The sequence below is a fragment of the Diadema antillarum genome, unplaced genomic scaffold (assembly GCF_040938485.1).
Source record: "Diadema antillarum isolate AM-2024a unplaced genomic scaffold, OU_Dant_1.0 scf00000091, whole genome shotgun sequence".
Classification (NCBI taxonomy): domain Eukaryota; kingdom Metazoa; phylum Echinodermata; class Echinoidea; order Diadematoida; family Diadematidae; genus Diadema; species Diadema antillarum.
In genome coordinates, this window is record NW_027270980.1 from 2,172,942 (window position 1) to 2,200,737 (window position 27,796).

At 40.0% G+C, this 27,796-nt stretch overlaps 1 protein-coding gene across 4 annotated transcripts in view; it reads left to right on the plus strand.

The window, feature by feature from the left end:
* LOC139718253 (alpha-actinin-2-like) overlaps nucleotides 1–27,796 on the plus strand; it is a 50,050-nt gene that overhangs the window by 18,611 nt on the left and 3,643 nt on the right. For 2 of the 4 annotated variants that reach the window (XM_071629735.1, XM_071629738.1), the window contains exons 3-5: nucleotides 19,260–19,494; nucleotides 20,697–20,783; nucleotides 25,425–25,512. In XM_071629735.1, the coding sequence (XP_071485836.1) occupies nucleotides 19,260–19,494; nucleotides 20,697–20,783; nucleotides 25,425–25,512 (410 nt within the window). Of the gene's footprint in view, nucleotides 1–19,259; nucleotides 19,495–20,696; nucleotides 20,784–24,895; nucleotides 24,984–25,424; nucleotides 25,513–26,013; nucleotides 26,102–27,796 lie in introns of all 4 variants that reach the window. The other 2 variants (XM_071629737.1, XM_071629736.1) reach the window with 2 other exon arrangements.

Sequence of the window (27,796 nt, forward strand, 5' to 3'; positions counted from 1 at the left end):
AACACATGCAGTTTTTTTTTTTTTTGTTTTTTTTTTTGTAGTTTCAAAGACCATAGCCTTTCTATATGGACCTCTGAGCTGAGTTTGAGCTGAAAAACCTCCCTGTATGAATATCCAGGAATATCAAACGTAAAGTGAGACAAGTTGGTTTACTGAGAAAAGAAATACAAAAGAGATATCATCTATTCTCTCACGCATTTGCTGTAATTTGTCTGTTTGCATTTTCTACAAATTGTCTCTATGATGGCAAATTATTTTACATGCTAGTGAGACTTGTAAAGTGGCTTCTAGGTGAAGGATGTGAAGCAATGGCTAATCTAGAGCTGTAGTCTCAGTGTGTGGACACCAAGGTACAGCACGGTACAATGCGGTTCTATTCCAAGGGAGTGCCACACGCTGCACAACTGTCATTCCTAATTGTGTTGAGGAATGGCACTCCGTGCTGCAAAACGTATCTGCATGTACGATCTCGGTGCAGCTACGTTGTCACACTTCTCTCACAGAGCCGGGCTTTCAGCAGACAGAACTGAATGGTGTAGTTTGTGAGTGAGAAGGGCATTCATCCGCAGGAACAAGTAAGCTGGGAGAAAAGAAAAGAAAAAAATCAAGCATTCTTCAGCAAAGCGATATCCTTGGATTTTTCCAAACAACAGCAAGAAAGCTCTCTTTACATAATCACGTCCTGCATGATACTCCTTGGTATGCATTGTTACGCAGGTTGAGCTGAGCCTTAATGTCATTAAGTACATTCATGGTGCGAGTCCACTCATTGGTCATTTGAATTGGTTGCTGGTGCTATTTTACTCCCCTTTTTTTCCCCTCTCTTCCATGATGTCGCCTGTTTCACTCTTCTCCCTACTCGGTGATAGACGTGCTCATTCCCATTAAGATGCAACACAAGTACTGTACATACAGCATGTTGGATTAACATAATTATTACCTGTATTGATTGGCGCAACTCTCTCCCCCCCCCCCCCCTCCCCTCTCAACCTTCTTAAAACTGTCTAAATCATTAATGCAAGCTTGCTTCTAAGTGATATCCTCTATCCTCATAAAATGATTTGATGTGTGCCATTACTTGATTGAGGTTGCCAAGAGTTGTCAAAACTCATTGAGACAGGGCAAGAGAGAGTGAGTCAGAGGGAGAGAGAGAGTGTTGGGGCGAGAAAAGTAATGATTTTTTTTTTCCAGTTTTCTTCGGTGAAAGCGGTTCCTGTGCAGGAAGTGAAAGGTTTCCTCGATCATATGCGCTCTCTCTCTCTCTCCCCACAACTTGACAATGTCTGGGGTGAGTCACCCGATTATGTCATCGGGTGATCGGCATTGATCATGGGCCAATTTGCCCCACCCCACCTCACCCCGTCCTGAACACAGGATGGGGGGAAAAGCCCCAGGTGAACTGTAGACCGGAGACGTGCACGTGGGGGCACTTCAGACTGTTGCACTTCAGACTTCAGACTGTCAACTTAGTAGTTGTTGGTTCCGGGTCAGAACAATAGTTGTATGTGATAGTTTGTGAGAAGAGTGACTCCATCGCGCAGCGTACATAGGTATACAAATGTTTTTAAAATGAGATAAAGAAGATAAAGTCAGTGATACTTTTCATTCAAAGTTTGTGTGTATGACATGATCAAGAGTAGGCCTACTTTGTTACAATATTCTATAATTTGGCAGATTAAAATTTGGGTGTATCGCCACGTGACGACTATCCAAAGCAGCATATTTAGAAAATCATAGATGTAGGCCTATAATTAGCAAAACATACGGGTGCTAGCATAGTGATCCACCCCAAGCCATTGTGGAATAGTCCAAAAGTTGCTTATCTGTATTTACGTATACATTCCATACAGTTTCAAGGTTCATCTAAAGGGGATGATTTTTGTACAATGCCCACTCACACGGGTATGAGGCGTATACCACGTAGTCGTATCGGTTGGTGGGATATTAACAAAAGTTATTCTCAGATATGTGACTCACTGAATGGATATCATCCATGCACTGAGTGAGAGTGCTATAAACAGCTTATAACTCTCACCACTGTAACAGGAAAAGAAACTTATTAATTTTGTTCTGACATGGGCGTAAAACACACACACACACACACACACTAGCGAAACAGAAAATAAAGAACCTAAAGCTTGAGGTGCTGATGTAGAAGACCACATATCTAAAGCACCATTCAGGAATAGGTGATGGCAGCAGAGCAGATGCTGTCCACACTGTCAGAACTGCCCAGGGCGTGCGTGTGTGCAGAAGAGGTGGAGAGTGTCCCCCTGAAGCCAGCGAGAGGACCAAGACAGTGACTGTCTGGCCTGAGACAGGCCCTGTGGGGGATGGCAGAAACCACAACTAAACCACCTCTTGCTTTGGTTGCCAAGGCTCCCTCCATCTATGCGGTCGGATGAGACATCTCTAGACATAATCCTCTTCAAGGAGCATAGAATTCAGCATTCTGCAAGCTGACAGGATCGACCTGCTCTCCGTACACTGTCAACAGAAATGTACCAGTGTCGCACAGCCACTGCAACATGTTCTCAAAATCATGAGAAGGCAGAAGCTTGTCCTGGATGTGGGCAATGATGTGAATCAGTTTGTTTATAAGAGTTTGATGAGGCATCATTTGTTTAATTTTAGAAAACAAATTTCATGAATTATTTCCTGCCATGCTTAGTTTCACACATGCAGACTCTAATGCCTTTTTGATTTCAGCAGAATGTCTGATGGAGCAACCGTCTGCCATTGAAGACACTCCCCCACCCCCATTTACCCTGTGTAAGTGAAGTCGAAGGAATAGTGAAGCGTTAAGACGATGAGGATGCATGAATGATGTCGTAGACAAGGAGATACAGAGAGGTGTTCTTCCATCACAAAACGTTTCCTAGCTACAGAGCTGACACACCGCACTGCACAGCGACCTAAACAAATTGTACAAAGAATCAAAAAGCACTGTAGGCTCTGTCTCTCTTCTGCTTTTGTAAGGCTCCAATGTGTTTTATCAGTGTGGTCAATCCAATTAAGCAAATGTACAGACCTCGATGTGATGCAAGTAGACTTAAGTATAATGTGGGAAAGTCTCAGTGCTGCCAACAGCCTCAAATTATTTTCCCTCGAGTAATTGAAAAGACGACAAAAGTAACGATAATCAGATGAGAGTAGTTTCCCTGTGGGAAAATATGAAAAGATTCTAGTGTGTACATTGGAATACACAACTTGCATCTGAAAAATGCTTCAGATTATTTTAGATGTCTGGTAGATTTCAAAATCTTCCAATATGCCATTCAAAAATATTTGTTTGATAAGAAGGAATATCTGAGGCTCCTTTACAAATCAGATTGCCCGAGTCCATTGCCTGCTGTGTAGTATATTTTCTCTAATGGGGTAATCAGACTTTCTGTTTTCCCAAGAATTTCCCTGTCTTGCAGAGTCTGAAATGATGCAGTGACTCATGCCAAGTTTCCATTAGAACGCATACGCGAGCGGTATGCTTGTGGCTCCTACCTTTTGGACGCATGCAGAGTTTAGTTCCTGTGAAAAGTAAACCAAGCAGAAATATTGCCTAGTTTCACATCACTCCCCCCCCCCCCCCCTGTCTGAGTAGCAGAATGTAGAGACAGTGGCAACAATATCTATTTCATTGCATTTGATGGCACTCTCAGTTTGCTATGTAAATACTTCAGAGGAATTCTATAGTCTTGTATTACTAGTGCTATTTGAGGAAATTCTCTATGATACCATTAATGTATGATGAAAATAATCAGTGGCATTATTTAAGTAATTTCATCTCTTGATATCATATCTGATTTATTATAGGGGTATAGAAAACTACATATAGACAATTCTCTTGGCCATGGGCTTATTTGAACGTTCTTGGCTTTTAAAATATGTGAGTGGAATTCACAACTCAATATGGGGTCATTAGTTTAGTTGAAAAATGAAGGAATTTACTGGTATGTTTGCGATGGTGGCACAAATCAAATTCCTACGTTGTGCGTAACATCATAACAAAAGACCCATCCTTCTCTCCTACAGTAATTGTTTCCTCTAGAACAAGAAAAAATCTGCCGTTTCTCTTCCACAATGGGACATGGGATGTTGTGTAATATGAGCAGGATGTGGTTTCTGTGTTCTACCCAACCTTTCGAACAAAATGCTGAAGTCACAAAACAAGTTTTCACCCTTGCCTTTTGCTGGCAGGAATTGATACTGTGGATGACACATGTATCTGTGTTGGTTACATGGATCATAAAAGCTGAGTAGGAAGAACACCCCTCCCTCCCAGCCCACATCATTCAGTGACCAAATTCTATTGTGTTTGAGCAAGAATAGATGTGTTTACATGCAAATGAGATGCATGCAAATGAGAATTGGTCACCACAACTTTCAATGCCTTATATGGAAATGTTTTCTCACACTGTGTGTGTGTGTTGTGGTTTCAAAAGACAAACAACACTCAGGGATATTAACCTCTGAACCAGCTATTATGTGGGGATTCCAATGTCACAATGAAATTTTCTGTTATTTGAAACTTGTCACAAAATCCCTTTCCATTTTATCCGAGTAACAACAATTTCCCTCTTTCATCAGTGTTATCATATACAATGTATAATGTAAAATACATTTCTCATCACAGTGGTAATGAGTGTAATGGCAGAACTAGCAGAGGTAATATGTCTGTATTGTTTTTTACATTCAGTGTATTATGTTACATAAATGAATTGGGCTTATATAGATTCACAATAAAGGGGATCATCAAAGATACTTCAGTCTCATTTCTTTAAAAAAAAAAAAAATCTCTTACTTTGTATTCGTTTTTGATGCCACCAACTAGAGTATGACAAGGGGAGTCCGAGTTTACCTGATAGCTAATGGCTTCTGTTGCAAATACAGTATCTTTTTCCCCCTCCCCATGCCAGGCTTGGCAGAGTGAGGTTAATCAGAGCTAATCCATTTGATTTAATCCCATTACCATACCCCCCCCCCCCCCAAAGGCTTGAAATCCCAGAGTACCTGGAATGTTTGAGAGTCTCCTTTAATGTAGTATTACTATAGAGTAATTAGTTTTCTCATTCACTGCATTCAGTGGGGGTCCCTCTGCTATTTTTATGTACCCCATACGAGTGGCTTGTGTATTTAGAGAACTCCACATGTATTAGTGGTAGTAAAGTGGGATGGTGACTCGAGTCCCGCTGGTTGCCAAAAGTGACAACCTATTCGGCTGTCCCTGGTCGATCGCCATGGGTCCCCTTAGTTGCAGCCATGTTGCAGAGTCTTATTTTGTCTGCTTCATCTCTGATACCCCTTTCAGGTAATCGCGGTTCAATTATCCGCATCAAAATAATGCGGATGAAGTAATCAAAATCGCGTTCATATATCCCATGAAGTGCGCACTACTTTTACGAGCGCCCGTTCATATAACGGTGCGAAAGACGGGAGTATTTGTCATGGTTACTGCGCACGCCTCTATAATGACGTAATGTTTCCGGTGATATATACTCACGTGTATGCACAGCTCTCGCTCAAGCTCAACAATCAGCGGTTGTGCGGGAAATCGAGTGACCTTTGACCGAACTGTGGAATGTTAGTGTGCATAAGTCGTAAAACGCGTTCATGTATTCTCGATCAACTCCTCTTGCTGCAATAAAGCGGATAATAGCAGCATCAAAATAATGCGCACTTTTTTACTCCTCTCCCGTTCATGTAATCAAAATTTTACGACTAATACCCCTTTCCCGCTGAAGAAAATCTTCCCCGGGGGCACCTGGGGCACCCGGGGAACCCCGCAGTGTGAAAGGTCACTCGGTTGAAACCTAGGGGAAGCCTAGGTGAAACACCGATGAAATTTTGGGCAATTTTTACCCGAGAAGCGTCCTGGGTAAACTCCGATAGTTCAACGGGAAATCACCCGGTGGTTCACCGAGAGCGCCCAGCGTGAAAGGTTGTCTCGGTGAAACACCGGGGAAAATATGCAGATTATGTCAAAGGTCATGTTTTGTTTCTGGTCATGCACACGTTTTCAGCTAGCTAGCGCGCACTCGACCTCCCAAATCCACACGTACAGGGTACTAGTAATTCGTATTTGTAAACATACACTCGACACTACATACTGTATGTCGTTTCGTGTGCAATGTGGCGTTCACAGTGCGACGGCATTGTTTTGCATCGTGCTGTGCATTGTATTGTTTAATTAGCACGCCGTGTATACATACACAAAGCTGATATAGGTTTACAGTGTACTTGATCGATTTGATGCGTCCTCCCTCTTCGTCTTCCTCTAGTGTCTAGCTCTTAACTCTTCCAGTAAAGTCTGATACAGTCCGCCTCTTGCTTGATTTTTTCGTATTTTGTGCTTTTCTCGTCAAGTGCTGGGTTTACAGTGTGCAGGAGAAATCCGTTGACGTTTTGTGCTGTTGAAATTTGAGGGAATTTTGCAAATGGCTGGAGTGTGGACCAAAGACGAAGAGAGAGTACGTATAGCGAGGCAGCAGTGAACGAAGAACTGAGCGGGACGTCGGCTGACGCTGCCGCGTACGAGTCCCTCCTCCGAAAACTTGCTGAACATGGGATCGAAAAAACCAAATCGCAGATGCACAACAAACTCAAGTACATAAGATCACCCACGTTGCGAGCAGAAAACCCGTCTAGGGGAAAGTTTCACCGAGAGCAGTGTGAAACGACGGCACTGAAACTTTCACCGAGAGGTTCCCCGGTGAATTCACCGGGGAACCTCTCGGTGGTTCACCGAGACGGGCAGCGGGAAAGGGGTATTAGTGCTCCTATTATCCGCATCCACGATTACCCGAAAGGGGTATGAGATATCTCTGCAACCTTACAGAGAATCATGGTGACCTACTGGGGATGATGTGGAGATAACGCTGAAATATCTCTGCAACTGAGACGATGTTGCAGAGAAGTCCCTGCGACTTCCAGGTGAATAAGTTGTCAGTTTGGAGGTGTCTCGGACGTCGCCGTGGAGATGCCTTCTTCATGAGAGGGCAAGCCTTTTCTTTTTGTATTTCGAGTCACAGGAGTTGATGCTGATGTGGTCTGCAAACTGCGGTCTGGTTTTACCATCACAGACTTGATGGCTTGATCCAAAAAAAGGAAGTTCAAAGTTGTTGTTTTTTTAGTTTGCCATATCTAGGTATTTTTGTGCATTGTTGCATTGTGCAGAGTTGACATCTTGGCAAAACTTTTTAAAATGCTGGGTAAAGCCGGCATTTATATCGCTGTTGCTAGTTTTTGTAACCCTGGCAAAGAAAGGCCCCAATCATTGGGGTTATTGCTCCTGGGTTCAGGAAGTATGCATGATGATTGAATATACACCCAGTTTATAGCTGGTCCATTTGTTCTGATCAACTACCAGGTTTTTGGATGTCTTTTATTGGGTATGAATGTATCCTTCATAAAAGCCTTGCGTGGTAACGCCCGTGGTTGGCCTGAGGTTTGTGTTTTAAGTATGAACAGCCTAGCAGCAACAAACACATCCAAATGACGTTCCACATGTAGGTATTGCAGAAAGCAGGAATATTGCACATGATCAATTGCTCATCACAATGTAAGTAGATGTATGCTTGCATAAAGAAAAAAAAAATTATTATGAAACTGACTAACAAGAGCTTATCAGATGGCATGGCTTGTTTACACATTGCCAGCCAGGCTTTTATGACCTTTCAATGTGAATTTCCCGTAAAAAAAGTGCATGCGTGCAAAGGTAGATTTTGGCTGATTGTGCAAGCCCTACCTCTTTAGGATCAGTTTGTCCTGTACGAACTCTGAATTTCTACCCTTTTTAGCTCACCTGAGCCAAAGGCTCAAGTGAGCTATTGCGATCGCCCTTCGTCCGGCGTCCGTCGTGCGTCGTCCGTCGTCCGTCGTGCGTCGTGCGTAAACTTTTTACATTTTCATCTTCTTCTTGAAAACCCCAAGACCGATTTTCATCAAACTTGGCAGGTAGCATCCCTAAGGGGTTAGGAACTCAATTTGTTAAAATGGGCACCATGCCCCACCCAGGGGGCCCCCAGGGGGGCCCAAACCCCCAAAAATTAAGGAATCTGTAAAAATCTTCTTCTCTAGAACCAGAAGTGATAGAGCTAAGTTAATACTATGAGTTAGTACATTGATGACTGTAGTTTCAAGTTTGTTCATGGCAGAATCAGGGGTGCCCCCCTTGGGACCCAGGGGAGGGGGGTGGGGAAGGGTTCTAATGGGGCCTAAATTGTACATTTTCATCTTCTTCTTGAGAACCCCATGACCCATTTTTACCAAACTTGGCAGGTAGCATCCCTAGGGGGTTAGGAACTCAATTTGTTAAAATGGGCACCATGCCCCACCTAGGGGGCCCCCAGGGGTCCCAAACCCCCCAAATGAAGGAATCTTTATAAATCTTCTCTAGAATCAGAAGTTATAGAGCTGAGATAATATTATGAGTGAGTACATTAATGACTGTAGTTTGAAGTTTGTTCATAGGAGATCCAGGGGTGCCCCTCTTGGGTGGGGGGGGGGGGGGGTGGTTGGAAGGGTCCAAATGGGGGCCTGAATTGTACATTTTCATCTTCTTCCTGAAAACCTCATGATGGATTTTTGTCAAACTTGGCAGGTAGCATCCCTAGGGGGTCAGGATCTCAATTTATCAAAATGGGCACCATGCCCCACCCAGAGGGCCCCAGGGGGCCCCAATCCCCCCAAATTAAGGAATCTTTAAAAAAATTGGGCCCTTATTGTACATTTTCATCTTCTACTTGAGAATGCCTGGTCAAATTTTAATTTAGATTAGTGACTGCGTGAAAGGTGAACTTGCGATACTCAGGTGAGCGCCAGACCCGCGGGTCTCTTGTTATTCTAATCTGACCTTGATTGAACTCTTGGAGATGTTTGTCAAAGATGTCATTCTTTCATGCCGAAATCAAGTTATTTTTGTCGAGACGCCCCTCCTTTTTTTATTTATATTCTTATCGCTTATAAAGGCTGCTCTGCCAAATGCTTCAGTTTGATATCTGCTTCTTCAGTGGAATGATGCTTCCCTTTAAAACACACAGTGTATGTACACCTGCATATTGTAACAGAGGAACAGACAGACAGCGAGACAGTACTGTTGCTTTGGGGTCAGAGGTCATTTGCGGAAGTACCGAGATGCTTTGTCAACTCTCTGTCTGCCAGTCATTTCTTGGGTATAAAGAGGAATTGTTTAGCCTAGATATGGCGAGGCAATAGGAAATAACTTAAGCCGCTGTGAGGGTGTATCCTCATTATCTTTGTTCAAGTTTCTTTTTCTTTTTTTTTGACTTTGTCATCTTCTGAAACCTTTGGGGATATGGAATGCTAATAAATACAAATTTTACACCTTACCTATATTACCCAATTATTATCATTAGGTTTCATGATACATGTACTCTACGCATTCAAATTTCATTTCAATAAAGCTGTGCAATAGTGTGCAGCAGCTTGCTTGAAAAGGGTGCAGTTATATCACACGTGCATGCATCTTCAAGCCATGCATAAGTAAGTATTAGTTCTCTGCTATTGTAACGATCAGTTTAGAGTTTCAGGGCTTTGAAAAGGAAATTAGAAGGCCTCATAATGGTTGTTGGATTAAAAAAGAAATAGTTGACCATGAGAGTACCATGTGATAATACTTGGAGTGATTGTCATGCTATGATAATGATAAGTTGAGATGATTTGAAGGTCTCAAGTGTATGCTTACCCTGAAATTTGATGTGCGATGGACAAGATCGCATTGATAACCAGCTTAGGACCACTTTAGTTTTAATATGCTCACTTCTGGTTTTGCTTGCAAGCACTCAGTCACATACTATACATCTATAGATGCATTGTAAACTTGGAGGTTTAGATGATATCATTTGAAATAGGGAGGGTGTCAAATGTGTATCATTCTGTTCATTGCTGTCGCCGCTTATGATATTTGTTAAATAATTACCTCCGCCAAGGGAGGAGGTTATGTTTTCGTTACCGTTGGTTTATTTGTTTGTTTGTTTGTTTGTTTGTCCTTGTGCAAAATAACTCAAAAAGTAGTGAACGGATTTGGATGAAACTTACAGGAAGGGTTGAGAATGACAGAAGTAACAAATGATAAAATTTTGGTAGTGATCCAAGAATTTTTTGGGAATTTATGAAGGATTTTTGATATTTTTACAGTTAGGGTCAATGAACTTGAGAGTTCAAGCTGCGCATTTTGAGGTTTTCAAACGCGCATTTAAGTGCGTACTCTAGTTTCTGCTAGGGCGAGGCACGCCGCGCAGCTGAGGGTTTATGACGTAACAAAGGCTTCTATATTGGGAAATTGGGCGATTTTTCAGCATGTATACCTATGGATGGAAATCACTGATCTCTATGGAAGAGGCCAAAGAGCTTTTCCCCAGTGGTGGAAAGGAGAAAAATATCTTTGGGAAGAGCAAGATCATCGTTGGAAAGTACAATGTAGCTGCTTGGCAGAAGTCTGCGCTCTCAGAGTGCTTTTCTAGTTTGAATATGGAATCATGGTTGTTATTTGTAATGCTCCAAAATAATGACTGAGTGGGCATGGGTTTTTAATAATAGAGTTTATTTAATTTCGTGCATAACTTGAGCCATCTGAGAATTCAAGGGTTAGGCTTAGAGCTCTACAGTCAAATTAATCATCATATGATTGATTTATGTTTTAAGGGAGTGGTAAAGGTACAATATAAAGAGAAAGAATTTCAAGTTGTCATAAAGTCACTATCCAGTTATCCAAAGTTGCATCATTGGGCCACTCACACTATAAGGGCTGAAGCGTAACAATGAAATGATGCAACTTTTCAGTGACAGTTTCTTGGCAGCTGTGCCAGATGCAAGGCAAGACACTGCCAGGAAACACCAGAGTACACATTTTCTAACTTTGAGTGAAGTTTGCTTTTAAATACTAAGTGCATTCGCATTGGAAATTGGAATTACTGTGGTATTAAATTCCACAGTAATTAGTTGGCACCATTATCATTGGCAAAATGCCACAGTAATGAGTACTGTGGTAATTCACTTGGTATAATTTTCATTCACAAAATACCATATTATTTCTGACCCAAAAGTACACATTTCCGAGGTAAGCACTGCTCATAGACACATCACTTACGCCACAATGAAATTAGGAACTTTGTTTCAACATTCTCCAGTGATTGAATTTTTATTTTCTGGTTGGTCCAGCTTGCATTTTCACAATGTATGCTTATACCAAAGTACATGAATATAGAAGTATTATATGCAATACGCCTTCACATCATGTAGGCCCTATTTGCAAGTAGAACACGGGGAGAACACAGGAAGTATGTCAGGTCAATGCAGGAAACACACTGCTGTACGAAGGATGGCATTTTGTGACTTGCTTGACACTCAATTCTTGCATGCGTATTTCCTGCAAAACTCAATTCTTGCATGCGTATTTCCTGCAAAAATGTTGAAATTCTGTGCAAAATACCATGCCATTTCTCTGTAAGTGTGGATGCAGCTAATGACTTGTATCATTCAAGAACAGTCACTGCAGAAAATGGCTGAATTTCATCATGTGATTTCCACTTGTTATTTTGGATTCCGCCCTATGGCCACACTGGAAACCAGCTGTGCAGGCTATCGCTGTTGTGTGCAGCAAGCTGCAGTACCAATTCTTCCATGAGCACAACAGTGGCAAAATGCTTGTGATTTTGCCTTGCAGTGTGACTTGGCAGCTCAAACATCACACATTTGTCAACGTCACAATATTCCAAATAGGCCTTACAGTATGATAACATGTCATTATTTGTAGCTTCAGTGACTCATTCTCTTCTTTCAAAATCTTGTCCAATGCCTGACTGAGGGCTTTTAAAAGTCAAGTGATGGCTTCATACGCTGTATAAGAATTTTACGTCTGTACTGGATTTAGAGCCTCCTACTGTTTTCAGTAGTCACCTGATTTCAGCGTTTCTTGATGTCCTTCATTGATATAACCTCATGTTGTCTTTGGTCACAGGGGCATTGCCATCAGTGTTTTTAAAGTGAATTTGGTCGCATGTGGCTGTTTGCTAAAACTGTTTGCGATTGTGCATTCAAAAATGCTTTGGGAAACCATAGATACCCTTGGAAAATAAAGCCTTTGTAAGTTCTAGCCATATAATGTGCACATTATTGGTTTTCATTGCCATTAGGGGTGGACAGGATTTTTCAAATACTATTATTATTGGGGGGGGGGGGGATAAGCACTACCATTTGATAATGGTTTGCTACTTTGTGGCAAGACAGCTCATAGTGAATGTATCTGATCTTTGACATACAACATGTGTACATTATTGTACTCTACAGAAGTTGAGTTCACATGAAATCTTTTAGTTTACCTGATGATCCCTTAGGTTAGGCAGTAAGATATCGGGAGTTTATTTTGTAAGGAAGACTTTGACAGGATGTTTGGCTGTCCTGTAAACTTTCTGGCCGTGGAGTCAATCCTTCGGGTAAAGGTGTGTACAATTTTTTTGTTTGTTTTTGTTGTTGTTGATGTAGATAACATAATAACTGGTCTGTTATTGTGTATGTTATGCTGCATTCTGATTATGAAATTTGGTCAAGCAGCATTTCTTGGCCCCAGACCAATCAAAAGTGTGTTTGCAGTATAATGCCTGTAGACATGCAGTGCTGTCACGGTCTGTGGCTCTTGTATGTGACGTTTCGATGAATCATTAAATTGATCTTCAGTGGGCTGGCAAGTTTGTTTGTTCAAAGATATTGGATACAATCTCTCCATAACTGTTGTTTTGGTCTGGAGTTTTGCTTATCATCCTTTTATTGCTCTCTTACACCTGGAGACATTAAGACAGAGAAACAAGGCCATGTGGAGTTCAAATTTCCACCAGCACATTTTCATTGACGCTCAAAGCAACGTTTATTTTGTTTTTATTTACTTCATTTGCTCTTGGCGCAAGGGCATGTCTGTGGAGAAACAACACTTTTGTAAGGGCTCTTGTCAGTCAGGTTCACTGTGAGTGGAGCATTCTGACTAAGATGGCTGTGCTTTGGGAAGAAATGAACCGATGTAAATGTGGCTTGAATGTTTGCCATTAACCTATATTTCCTCAACACCGGAGCGTTCCATTCCCCCCCCCCCCCCCCCCCCCCCCCCATGACCTCAGGGTTGCTACCGCTTTTCTTGGGCCCAAGTTGATGCATATGTGTTGACAATGTTTTGACAGTGTGCAGTTGAGCAGTGGAGCAGTGTGAATAAGGCTTGAGTATTCTTGCCAGGCATGCATGCAGCTATGTAATTCCATCAGTCAAGGGAGCTTGCCTTTTAAAGGCACTTTGGCAGGTTTTGCGTGCAGCAGATGGTGATAAAATTAGATTAGATAGATATCAAATTCAAATTCATAACCCCAGCTTCTGTATCTCATCAACAGTTCTTAAGAGCTTGTCAGATCATTTGATGTGTGATTCTGAAAGTTTTTAGCAGGATGAAATTCTCCCTATCGCATGTAAATGTAAACATTTTGTCACAAGCAGTTTTTAATTCAAAATCAAACAGTTATAAACCCAGCAATTACATTAATTCAGAATATGAGAGTGTGTCTTCGTAAGCCACTGTAACTGTATAATTGCAATTGGCATTTAATTTGTATAACATTTTGAAAATGCTTTTGCAATGATTTTGACAAATGGAGAGTTTGGAAAACCACCCATTTGTTTGTTTTCCTCCCCAATTGCAGTCATGGTTAAAAGAATGAAATTAAAAAACAAAACAAAAATAACTAATAAACAAAAAAAAAGAACAACAACAAAAACATGGCCAGCCGAGGATCATTGTTTCCAGTTAAATGACCAAACAAAATGAGAAAAGATACTGTTACGGGGAATGTTCTCTTTTTCTTCATCTTGCACAGGTTTAAATAAGACACATGGTAATCTGACCAGAAGTATGTCTTTGACAGATTGCACTTCCTGTAGATGAGCTGTTCTTTGGAATAATGTTTCTGTCCCACATTTATGTTATTCCCTTTTGATAGTAGATAAGGCCTTCTGCCAGTAAATACATCAAAGCTCCAATTGAGCTTGGTCTTGTGTGGTTTGGAATATGGATGTTAGTATGATCAAACCATTCAAAGCAACATTGCCAGTTCCTAACAAAATGACTTGTTACCCCCAAAAGTAATAACAGGGCTTTAATAGCTTTGAGTGTAGGAGGTGATCTTGGTTTTCACCCCCAAGCGTTTGTAGTGGGGACACTGGGGGAGGGGGGGGGGGGGGGGGAGAGACTACACAGAATGAGCAGAAAAGCAAAATATGGAGAAACAAAACAAAAGCTTTATTGTTTTGGTCTCCCTCCAAGTGCAGGAAAACCAGCCAGACATTCTGCTGGGCTGTTCCCTGACGTTGCGACCTTTTCGTTTCCCCACCATGCTCTTCCCGTTCCTGTAAAATTGCGGACATGCGTACGTATAATGCTGCAGCAGCTTATTGTACACATTTAGGTGTTTGCCTCCACACCATGATGCCAAGCACAAAATACAGTCCTTGGTGGTTTGCCAGGTTTCTTGTATACCTGTCTTAACTGATCAATTTCTGTTGCAGCCACAAAGATCATGATAATAATATGGAGCAAATATTGTTTGGATAGGTTTGAAATCTTGATAACCTGATTGAACATTTTTTTAAATGATCAAGTGGACAAGTTCCCTCTGTTCATTTATGGATGTCAAGACTTTGGTGTAGATCTGCAAGTGCTTAAATATACCATTAAAGGGTTAAGATGAGAAAAAAAATCGTCAATTTTAGTTAATGTAGAATGGTACATACTGAGTTGATTTCAGTGATGTTCCTTTATGTGATACTGTATACAGTGTAGAGAGTATGTAAGAAATAGGAAGATTTACAGTCTTTTATGGTCAAGTTTCAAACCAGTGTGTAGCTTTAACATGGAAGGATAGTTTCGCTTTACTTTCATTGTAGGGTTTTATTGAACCAATTACACCACCCTTACTACATTGTACATTGTACCGTACTTGTATCGAAACTGTTGTATTACTTTATAACAGTTTGCAAACTTTACAAATGTGCATTGTCAATGAAGGCACACAATAGACCTTGTTTCTCTTGCTTGGTTGACAATTAATGTTCATTGTCTCATCTTGATATGATGTAGTGGCTCATGAGAAGCTCTAGCCGTTGAATTCTCTGTATTGCATATAAACTGTAAAAACTGAAACGACTGCAACGCTTTTTAATTTCTGTGACAATGTGTCAACAGCGCTGTGCCGGTGCCCCACACGAGCTGTACAGTAATATGACTAGATACATCATTATATGTTAAACATGGAACACCATCTCCATAACTCTTAATTACCACAGTTTTTTAGATTTTCTGATAATTGTCATGTGATGGCAAAGAAATATGAAGTTAAAAGCTCTGAAAAATTAAATGCATTTCTATTAGTGGAGTGACAATGTTTAGTGATAAGAGGGGAAAAATTACTGCATTATATGCTCTGCCTATGCCTACTGCACAGTATACATTCTGCATTACCAGAAGTGCATACTAAGTGAATATTGAAAGTGTGACCCAGTTGACCTACATCGTGTAGGTGGGTGTTGCATGTGGATGCGTAAGATCACCACATTCCTTTGCGCGGAGCGTACTTCCAGTGTATGGTCCCATCTGCTTGTGACGAAATGTTTACATTTACATGCTATAGGGAGAATTCCATCCTGCTAAAAAGAAATAATTGCATTCAACAAATAATATGAAGTGTATAGAGGGGGCAAAGAGCATTACAGTTTACCTCCTCCAGTTCAATGCACACTGTCAGAAGGTTCTTTGTTGGAGAACCTCTTGATATAACACGCCATGTTTTAGTGTAGAGATGTATTAGGGATACATAGTTGTACAGCTCCAATGGGAAGATGTCAATAGGAGATATATATGTGTGCTTGATATCTTTTCAACTCCTACAGACATTTTGTATTAATGCATTTGCTGCGTTGCAGTGGAGTAACTGATAAATGTTCTTTTTATCACAAGAAGCATATTAGTACTCTTATGAGAGTGTTACTAATACTATGCTTTTGAAAGAGACACTTTTTGGGTTCTAGATTATGGGTGACCTTGTCGTCCCTGTTTATTTGTGGCAATGAGCACTAAAATCTTGCTGAGATCTTGTCACTGGTAAATATCCTATTGATTCTCTATGGTGATTGCTGTTTGGCAATAATATCTTCAACTTGTCCAACTTGCTGGTTCAACTTGGCCCATATGTAAAACAAGAAAGCAATAAACAGTCCCTTTAAAGGGGTAATCCAGTCCAAATATAAGTTTGATAATCGTGGGGGAAACAGTTCTTGAACAGTCAAAATGAATATGCAAATGGCAAAGTGAGCATGTCATCCCCTCACAACTTACCATACATATACAATTGTAGTTTGTACATAAAATTTTGAAATTTCCAGTTTTTCATCTTAACGAAATTATGCCCGAGGTTCAAATCATCAAATATCTAACTGATCACAATTCTAAAGTTATTCAACCAGGCATGACATCATGTTTCAGACTTCAGCGACCGAAACACTGAATTTTCATCGTTTTTTGTACACAATCAGTGGAAAATTGTGAGGGTATGACATGGTTAGCTCACTCATTTGCATATTCATATCCACTGTACAAGAATTGTTTTGCAGAAATTAGCAAACTTCAAAATGTCTTAACTTCCTTATTTTTCATCCGATTTCAATCAAATTTATACCGTTGAACTCGTAGTATTTTACTCTTTCTTATCAGACTAACTTATATTTGGACTGGATTTCCCCTATAAGCTGGAAAGAAAAAAATTGAACAAAGATGAGGGGAAGTTCATAGACCTTTACCACCTCCAAATGTCATTTCTTGACAGAAGCAAAGGCAGCAGGAAATCCCTTGAGAATGAAAGAAGGAGAAAAAAAAAAGAGGGGAGGCAATGAGTTGCTTTTGTGCATGTATGGATGGAGCATGGATCATCTTCTTTAAAACTCTGTGGTTTGTGTTCTTTGTGCATTAAAGGTTGGGTTCAGCTCTATTCACAACAAAACTGCATTGTGGCAGTGAGATGAAGTCACCTGCTGTGGGGGCAGGATGTAAATAGGGGTCATCCGTGTTAGAGATAAGCCAATGTTTCCTGCTTCTCGAAAAAGAGGAAAGAGGATTTAATCTTGTATGTAGGTGTAGGTATGTAGGATAGGACTACCAAGTGTTCCGGCTGTAAAAATTTGGAGGACTTTGATGTAGTCAGTAGCAGAAACTACAAATATGTTTCGTTTTGACAGCAAAAAGACAGTGAAAGAATTTCAAGACAATGACAAAAATCTGAATTAAAACCAATCAATCACGGCCATCAATGTGTTGTTGAATCAGCATGCACAATTCTTGTGACCACTTTAGGCCACTTTAGGTCACTTTCACTAGTCATCAGACGGTGAGCTCTTTCTTCTTTCTTGCAGACACGCACTAATAACCCAAACTTCTCGATTCAAAGATCGAGAAGTTTGGCTGCCAGTGTTGATGCACGACAAAAGATCGCAAAGACTTTGCAATCTTATACTTTGCAATCTTTTGCCAGTTTGGTCATGCCTTTGGAAATGGTCAGTGCTGTCTTGTGACCATGATGTTGCATGGGAAAATCTGTTCTAGTGCCACTCCAAGGAGTTTAATCTGAAGTTCTTTTAGGATATAGTCTCAATTTTTTTGTAAACAGGTACATGTACCAATATCCTGTAATATCCTGTCTCATTGTAGTACCTGGGAATGTTGTACAATATCTGCAGAAAAGTTGTGGCATGAAAGTTCTGTTCCGCATCAAAGTTAGAGTTTGATGTTATAACTATACTGTAGATTTATTACAGCCAAATTAACAATGGTGTGGGAGTAAACTTTGGATGTAATAGATACAGGGAATTTTTATTGTACTTCCTGTGCCAAGGTGCCTCTTCCTTGGGGAATGTGCTCACCTTGTAGAAACCACATACAATGTTTGTAGATTTCTGTTTTGTTAGCACTGGCAAAGCTGGTATTTGCCCTTGACCAAAATGTTTGGCAAATGCTTTGTGCATGACTTGTAGTGTTTTTGCTCCACATAAAACTGAGCACTGTAAGATAATTTGAGGATGTATTGTCATAAATTCCAAGAAATAAAAAGAAAAAAAACTCAGACTGGTATTTCCAAAAAAATATTAGTCACTTAAAAAATTAAGAAAAACTATTAATTTGTGTATTTTTTCAGCATCTAGTAGATCGATGACTCATTACTTTTTGTAAATAGCAAGCATGTCATTAATTGTACTTTTCTTTTTGCAAGTCTGGAATGTCAAGGCCACACCATAGGACAGGACCTCATATACAAATAAAGTGTGGGAACTTTTTGAGAAGTATGGAAAACTGAACGTGAGGAATTTTTATTGTTTGTTTTGATTTTTGCGGTACCTTTTCCATGAAAGGTACATCGTAAAACCCATTTGTGTGAGGTATATTTCAAAGGGGAGAAAAGGCAAAACCTGCAGCAGGGCTTATTTTATTAGTTTTGATGTGTGGAATGCTTTTTCTTTGAAACAAATAGATAACAATTTAAAATCATGATTTGAAAGTGTGCTTTCTTGTGATGGCATAACCTGCCCAATGGTAAATTTGGCTATTTTGTCTTTGTTTACATTTATTATAAGTTAGATATTTGACATTTGAAATATTAAGCATTTGGAAGAACATGTGAGTAAGGTGAAAGTGGTACTTTATATGCAGTTTGTTTCATTTATAATTTATATTTCCTTTGTTTCTTGAACACACACTCAACAGGCAATCACATATGCAAGGAATTTAGATTTAGTACAGTTGATAAAACAAGAGCTCTTCAAAGATTTAAAGTTATAAGAAAAAAAAAAAACTAAACATCGTGTAAGCGTGTTGTTTGATTTACAAATTTGGAAGAGTGTGATATAGATAGTGCCTTCGTGTAATCTTGTAATCTCTTCTTCCCACAACCATATTCCTTTAAAATATGATTTTTCGCTTGGCATCTTAGATGGTTTCCCTCAATCTCTGGTTTGTTCATCTCTCATTCTGTCCAGCAATCTGCATATCATGGCATGCTGAGGAGATTACAATAGTTCAGCCTTCTGTTGCTGTATGCAGTATCTTTCCCAAACTCTGTCGTGTCGTCTAATGGAGAATCTCCCCATCATGTCTCTTTTATCTTCTCTCCACCTTGCCCCGCCCTGCCCCGCCCTGCCCCTCTCCTCCCTCATTTCGCAACCCCCAGACATTCACAGCATGGTGCAACTCCCACCTGCGAAAGGCCAACACCCAGATCGACGAAATCGACGAGGACCTCTGCAATGGCCTGAAGCTGATGACCCTGCTTGAGGTGATTTCAAATGAAAGACTGCCCCAGCCTGAGCGTGGTAAGATGCGCTTCCACATGATTGCCAACGTCAACAAGGGTCTGGATTTCATCGCTTCCAAGGGGGTGCAGCTGGTGTCAATTGGTGCTGAAGGTAATCCCCACAAGGTCCCCATCTTTCTTGGCACACACAAATTCTGTTTGGACAAACTATTTTGAAAACAGAAAAGGAAAGATATTAAACTGGTGGTCTTCTAAAATGGCCTAAATAATATTTCATCTATAATTATATTAGTATCTTTTGTGAAATTCTTGTCAAAAAAGACAAAAGTTCAAAGAGCTACATTGTGACTACAAAACTAGAAATATATGCCCTAGCTGTGGTTTAGTTTGTCAGTACCAGTAGGTAGTAATCTTGCCCCATTGCAATGAAAGTTGGCAAGGATATAGTCCCCTTGAATGAAGAATAAGCTCCTTATATGTCTTATAGATGATATTAAATTGGTGGAATTGCAGTAGATTGATTACACACCTTCAGGCCCCCAAACCTATCAGGTATGCATTCTGTACGCCTATGACCGCTGAAAAACACTCCCATGAGGAGTGGAAAGGCCTATGTGTGTATACTAGAGAGTCATTCTAATCCGATTCATTTCAAAACCTAGTCATTTCACATCCACAAAATATTAGTCCTTTTGAGGATGGGCTGATTTTGCTACAAACACGCATTTCCCATCTAGACGCCTGCCCGAGTATACTCCGGACTCGTCCGTAACGGGTTAAAAAGAATACAAACACGTGATGTGCATATCCAAAACAAGGTATGCAATATGAGTACAGCACAAAGGTTACAATCCAAGAGGGCAAAGTGAGATATACTGTACATCAGTGGAAGTGGATTTTTGAAGACCGCAAATAAAACCTTAAACGGTATCTTTTGACGTAGGCACCACAGATAATGCAAGATGTTGTCACACTTATCAGCATCAAGCATTGCTATGCAGTTTACACAGGATTGATACGGAACAAGGGCAGTGAGAAGTAAACTGTTGAAAATGTTACTCAGCAGACAGGTAACACCAGTATACATGAGTTTCTAATGCCTGACAAAATATCTTTTTTTTTGGATCAAATATTCTTGTTTTTATTGGAATTTCAAAAGACTTTAAGAAATAATCACTGACAACATGGTCTCGCCAATGCAAGGATTCTTCCTCCTCCCCCTCAATTATAGTGCATTGTGTTCCAGAATTTATGATCTCACTTGTATTAAATGCAACTTGAAATGTTATTTTTTTATGTATTATGTGTATGTGTATGTGCATGTGTGTTTCTGTTTCTGTTTTCCAAATTCAGAAATCGTGGATAAGAACATGAAAATGATCCTTGGTATGATCTGGACCATCATCCTGCGATTCGCCATCCAGGACATCACAATAGAAGGTGGGAGATAGCCTTGCCCCTTGCCCTATACCTGACTACGCCCTGAAGTCACACCCCTCTTTCCTTTTTTTTTTTCTTTTTAAGGCTTGGAGCTTAGAAGTGCATTGCCACATCACGTTTTAGTTGCCTTCGATGAATAGTAGAGAATTCTAACAAACAAGATGGCTGTGTTTCGTTCAAGAATGACATAAATCAAGAAAATTATGGAACTCTTCATACCCTTGATCACATGAAACGAGAACATTGGTCATCACCGCCCTTGCAAATTCTTGGAGGTCATGCGTGTCATAAATACTCTTCCATGATTTGCACCCAAAAATATCTTTGAAGAATCCTGTTTTTTGTTCATACTTAAGCAATTTCAGCTGATATTGTTGTTGCTGGTACATGTAGCATGTGGGACCTGAAGATCCCTTGGCTATCTTATCATATGTTTGATTGTACTGACCTTTCTACCATTTTGTTTGCGTTTCCTTCAATTTGACTCTGAAGTTCACTAAAGTCAACTCGAATAGATAGTGGCATTGCACTTTTAAGCTCTACGATGTGATATTTGAATGGGGTAGAATAGGTTCGCTATGCACTGTGAAAGCCAGCCACATACTTTCAAGCAAAATTTATTTCATATTGCTCGAGTTGATTTGACAGCATATTCCCCATAACTTAATTTGTGAAAAACAGTCAACCTTGAGGAACAAAATGAAGACTTATTGCTAAATATGCATTTTAAATTAAAGAAAGAATTGTTCATCATCTAAGTTAAATAAATTACAAAATTGCTGCATTGCCGAACTACTTATGAGCAGGAAGGCTTGACGGTTTCAAGTAGAATCAGATTTTCGACGAGGCATAAATTCCCAATGAATAAGATGCAGAAAAATTTTATAATGAAACCGATCAAAGAAGAAAAAAAAACCCCAGGAGATAAAGAGAGAGATAACCAAAGTTCAAGTGGTTCAGGTCAGTTACTCTGTGGCTACTTCTTTCAATGTCTCAATAGATGCTGAAAAATATAATGAAACAGTGTCCAGGGTGTTGCAATTATGAGTGATGTTCTCTGTTATGATAGTGAACTCATGCAGAAGAATGAGAACATGTCAGTTTGCTACAAAGGAATTTTCATATCAGATCTAGGATGGACATGCATTTTCCGGTGAATGTATGGCTGTAAAAGGGTTTAATGAAATATGCTTTGTTAAAGTATCTTGTTTTGATTTAATGATTCAATCATTGGCTGTACTTCTGTATGGTTTTTAAGGATGGTGAGAAAACAGATATTTTTTGATAAGATGGCTGCAAAGATGTCTTCTGCTTTCTCTTTCTCTCTGTAGAGGACCAGATGAATTCTGTCATGAATTCTTTCCTCCACCTGCCCCTGACATACCTGTTACTGTCTAATAATTAATCTTTTCTTCCTTCTTTTTTTATGAAGGAATTTCCTTAATCAGTAAAAGTGAAGGAAATTGATTTTGTCTGTATAGAAGCAGATATTTTACTGGAATTGCCTGCCTGAATGAATGAAAAGAGATCAAAATGTGCACGTTTTGCCTAATATTGTACCAAGCTGGAGAGTGCTGACAGGTGGTACTCGCTGACATTTCTGCATTATGAAAATACAAAGTAAGAACGCAGAAGTTGAGACATCCTCAGCCGCATGTACGATTTCAGGCCTTGAGTGAACATGATGTAAAGAAAAATGAAGTGACCCTATGCCAGAGAACCCAAATTATGGAAGTATTTACTTTGTAAACCATTTTACTGTGCTCAAAGGGAGAGAAAAAAAAAAAAAGAGAATGAAGTACACAATGGAAAAAGCAAAAACTTTCCCCACATCCAACCAATCACCACATCGGTCAAGCACCCTGTTGGGCTGAATTCGTGGAAGAAGAAACGAGAGATGGCCTAAACCAGAGAGAGAGAACAGTCTTACAGCTCCTCAGTGTCCCTTCTCTACCACTGACCGATGATGGAGGCATTAACATCGCCCCTCTGTCCAGTAGTGGTGATTGTCCACCTGTCGGTCAGAGCTGAACAACGAGTTGGGATGAGTGGTAAAGCTGTTCTCTCTCTTTGATTTCCAAGTAAGCCCAGTCAACCAGGCTGGAACTAAGTTTTCCAACTTATTGACTGCCTGGATGATACAAAGCTGCAGCTATATGTATTCAGAAACAGACTTCCCTGTGACAAAAAATAAGTATTCGCAGCAGCTACAGTGGACTCCCATTATTACAAAGTCCTCGGGACCAGCAGTTTTCTTTCGTTATATTGAAATTTCGTTACAACCGAACAAATAAACATTAAAAAACATAGAGCGGATAATGTTGCGGCGTGAATTTTTACTTCGTTGCAACCTGAATTTTGTTACAACCATGTTCGCTTTTATCATTTGGCTGTTGACACTGTAGCTACACTCACTGAATGTTGCAATCATCCATTAAAAAAAACACTTCGTGAAACATGCCCCATTTTGGGGGCTCAATTCCGAAAAATGTGTGGTTGGTCTGGAATGTGAACAGTTTTTGGTTTGTTTTGTTTTTTTGTCATGTGATGCAATTGATTACATCACTTTTTGAAGAGTAGATTCCAGTGCCACCTGTCAGCATAGAAAGAGGTTCCACTCTGCCTGTTTGCAATGATTTGATATCTCATGACGCAACCGTATGAGTCCACGTATGATTTTGTGTTTCACCTGGCACAGTTCTTTAAATGCTTACACGCCTCAAAGGCTTTCGTATGTTCACCTTGACTTTTCTGTGCTCTCCGACAAGGCATGCTTCTGCGAGTGGCCGAAAAGCTTTTTCTCTTTGCTAAAACTATCATGTTGTTTTGAAGCAAAGACGAATGCATTTCACACTGTTGGTTCCTTTTTGTCTGGAGTACCTGTTTATCTGGCATGTTTTTCTTTTTTTTTTTTTCTTTTCATGGCTAATTGGATATGATTTTTGTTTATTCTATTAATAAGCTTTTGGTGCATGTTTTCAATTTTCTTTCAAGGAAAAAAAAACAACATCTGCAACCTAAGCAGTCAAAGTGGCATTTCATATCCTGTATTCCCATTTGTGCATCACTACTCAGTTGTTATATTTTCCCATCCACTTTCATTTTTGAGAGATTGTCTGTTTTATCTCACTGTGATATAAGATGCGGTATCTCCCACTTTCTAAGTGGTCAAAGTTATGGTATTGTGGAAGGAAATTTGACTCATGTTATTGAGCATTGAATGTCACATGGATATAATCTGGCCACCTCCTCCCCCCCCCCCCCCCCCCCCACGATTTCACCAATATTAGCAAGACTTGTTTCACAATCATGTACATGGAACTTTGATGCCCCCACAAATTTGCCTTAAATAGGCCATGATTTTTACCTTTTTTTCTCCACCTTGGATTTCAAATTCGACCGTTCAAGTTAAGATGCAAAAGGTTTCAGCGTAATTGATTTTGAGGCTGATGACTAAAACAGTACTGATTTGATTATGAATCAGCGATGATTCAAGCTATGCCAGTGTGGTAAACAAACTTGGGAAGGGCATGGGACAATCCTGATTAAGACTAAATTCGATATTGTCACTAATAACACACAGATCAATTTTAGGGATAATCCGTGTTTTTGTACTTGTATTTTGTTCCTTTTCCACCTGAGCTTGTAGGAAGGCTATTTAATACGTGTGTGCCTGCTTGGTGTCATTCACATGGATTCTGAATGCATCATCCATTCATTCAGTTTTTGGCTGTCTGAAGCACTGAAGTACTGAAGCACTATGTGTAGGGAATGCTACAAATCAGTTTTAATGCAGTGCACATGCCATGTATCTAGTTTTCATATTACTCAGTTGAATGTGATTGGCCCAAACAGCATGAAATGCAAGAAGACATCCTAAAAACAAACAAACAAACGAACAAAACAACAGCAGAAACTAAACTAACCTCATGGACTGGACTAGATTTTGGCTTGGTAGTGCTGAATTGACGTGCACTAACACCTTGACCTCTAGGCTGGGCTAGTCTGGTCTGGTCTTGTCACAGTGGCGCCAGTGGTCAGCCAGGCTGCCCAGTAGCCCCTTTGGCTTTCTCTATGCACAACTCGTGTCCACTCTCTGTGGCCACATCTAGATCACACTGCCAAGGACGGCCTTTTGCTGTGGTGCCAGCGCAAGACAGCTCCCTACAGAAACGTCCACATCGCAAACTTCCACAATAGGTAAAGGACTAAAGCGTAGACAGTAGTGGTGTGCGTACCAGGTGAAACCGTTGCTGTGAAATCATGGGTCAAGCAAGTAGAGACCCCCATTTTTTTTTCATTTTTTTTTTCAGATGACGTTGAAGTGTAGGGAGTGTGTGTTGAAGACAATCTCATCTGGTCCTTAGTCTTAGCTTGCTTGTTTCTTGTGTGCTCATTTTCTTGTTCTCATTTACCACATTTTTTTTTTCTCTCTTAGCACACTTCTGTCTGTGTGTCATTCATCTGTTTTTCACCCATCATCCTGTCATCGATCCTTCCTTAGTCTTTGCAGCCATTTCCACTCGTCAAAGATCTCTTTACGCATACACGACTCCACTTGCATGTAGGCATGTCGTTAGTGTAGTGCTGTACTAACGCATGGCATGGCTCGTCTTTTGTTTTGTCAACCATTCCCTGTAGATAACAGTGCAAAAAGCGGCCTGCTGCTTTGGTGCCAGCGCAAGACAGAACCGTACAAGAATGTCCACATAGACGACTTTAGCAGAAGGTAATGCAGAACATCCTCCACAAACCTTATAGCTTGTGAGGAAAAACAAAAACAAGACTTAAAAAAAAAAAACCAAAAAACCCCAAGTGAAACAAATATGTTTCCTCTTGCTATTGAATGCTAAGGCCTGAAATGGTTCTGGACATACCCTGTCAAATAAGGCATGCTACAAGCAAAATCAACTTGTGGCCGGTTGGTAAAAGCAAGCACTGCAAACGCATCCCAGGCATAAAGACCCTCCATCTTCTATGGAAGTGGCTTCAGCACCCAAGCACTAGTGCACAGGTAAGCTTTCAAGTCGACAGAAAGGAGAATGGAAGGTGTTCTTTTCTTCCTCCCCATCCCCCCCCCCCCCCCAATTTTCCCCTTTCTTCGTGGTCCCCACACCCCAGTGGAGGGATACCCCGTGTTATGGAGCATGCATCCATTTTTTTTTTCTGCCTGTGCATGTATCTGCCCCTCCACGTTGGATTTTTCAAGTTTGTGTTGTTTCTCGTACAGAGTTTACCGCAAAAGATGGTTTGTTGCTATGGTGCCAGCGTAAGACCAGCCCTTACAAGAACGTCAACATCAGGGATTTTCACATGAGGTGACTGAAATGAGCAAAATATAACAAAGAAGAAAAAAACAAACAAACAAATTATGAAATTGTCAGAAATTACTTCTGCTTTTTTTTTTTTATTTGGTTCTTCTTTTTTGTTTGCCCAATCTTCTTCCTCAAATATTGTATCAAGAAAAACTGTACATCATATTCGGTTGATGCAATATTATTTTCTGCTGTAATATACATTCTGTGCATGGTGCTGTTTAAATCAAAACTATTCAAATATTTCCAGAGTTTGAAACACAGTTTATTGATCTGTTTTTATTTTTCCCATCTGTAGCCATTTATATCTCATGCAATATATTGCAAATGCATTATTAGTCAAAACTAACCTGTCAATTCGGTGCCGACTGAGTTTTAGTTTATCATATGAAGTAATTTGGTCTATGGATAGTATTCGCTTGATTTAAAGGACACTTACAATATATTGCGTATCATATTCAAGGGGAGTAAATACCAGAAGTGCAGTGGATTAGGGAATAGATTCATTCAGCGAAGTTGAAGGGAGATTCAATACATTAATCGTTGCAGTTTACATGCTATGATTTTCCCGTCATTTCCATGTGGACTCCTAAACGAGATTTTGCATGCAACCAGGTAAACGGTCCTGCCTCATTTCTCAAACTCTTGGGGGACATTTTTTTCCGACAGGAATGCATCTATATAAATGTGAAAGCAGTGACCTAATCTAGATTTACTGTAGAAATTATTCTCGGGCCTTCACTCAACTAACACCGTCACATCTATTGGAAAACATAATTTGGTATCCATACAAAACAAGCACCATGAAAAAAATAGACAGAGGTGCAGAGATCATCATTTTTAGCATGTTGATTCCTCACTCTTATGTAGTTAGATGGAAGGTCACTTCTTACTAGCCCAAGTGGTTGGTCTTTAGACAATGTGCTTTTTGTTTTTGATGTCTGTAAAAATCTATCTATGATCATAGGCGATGACTAGAGTGAGAATTGCACAGTTGGTTTTCAAGAAATAACTCATTGAAACATGGAGTTTATATGTGATAGCATTATTTCCCATTTAGAGTGTGTTTTAGACTGCCATCTGGTAACCGAGATCTGTGATAACATTGTTCATGTTTTTTTAGGTTGCCACTTTGTATGTCATTAGGGAAGTGAACGTTCTTTGGTGTACTGTTCCTGTATGTTTTCACACCAAGTCAACAGTCCAGTAATGACAGTACTAGTATAATACTAACAAAGAATGGCACATTATTCAATGTTTGTTTGTTTTTTTGAGGAAATGCACCATTTTCAATTATACTCTTTTTACACTCTCATGGCATGCCCATTTATGTGCTACAAATTGTTCTGAAATATGAGAACAAAAAAAAAGTCATGCATATTTATCAGTGTTGTGCATGCTTTTCTATAGTCCATATGATAATCCTTGAAAAGAAGAAAAGACATGCACATTTGTATGCAAGTTACAGTATACTGTACTAAAACTGGAGGCATGTATTTGTCAATAGTTTGCAAAATGTAAGAGCTTGTAAGAAATAATTAACAGATAACTGCCAACTTTTACAAAAACTCTAGAGACTTTTCCAAGAACAACAGTGTACAAAAGCTCATAGAAAGAGAATTGTTTTGAGCACTATACATGTATGTATTTTAAGCTTGAATTCGTGAAGACCATTAAATCAATAAAGTCAAGTGATCA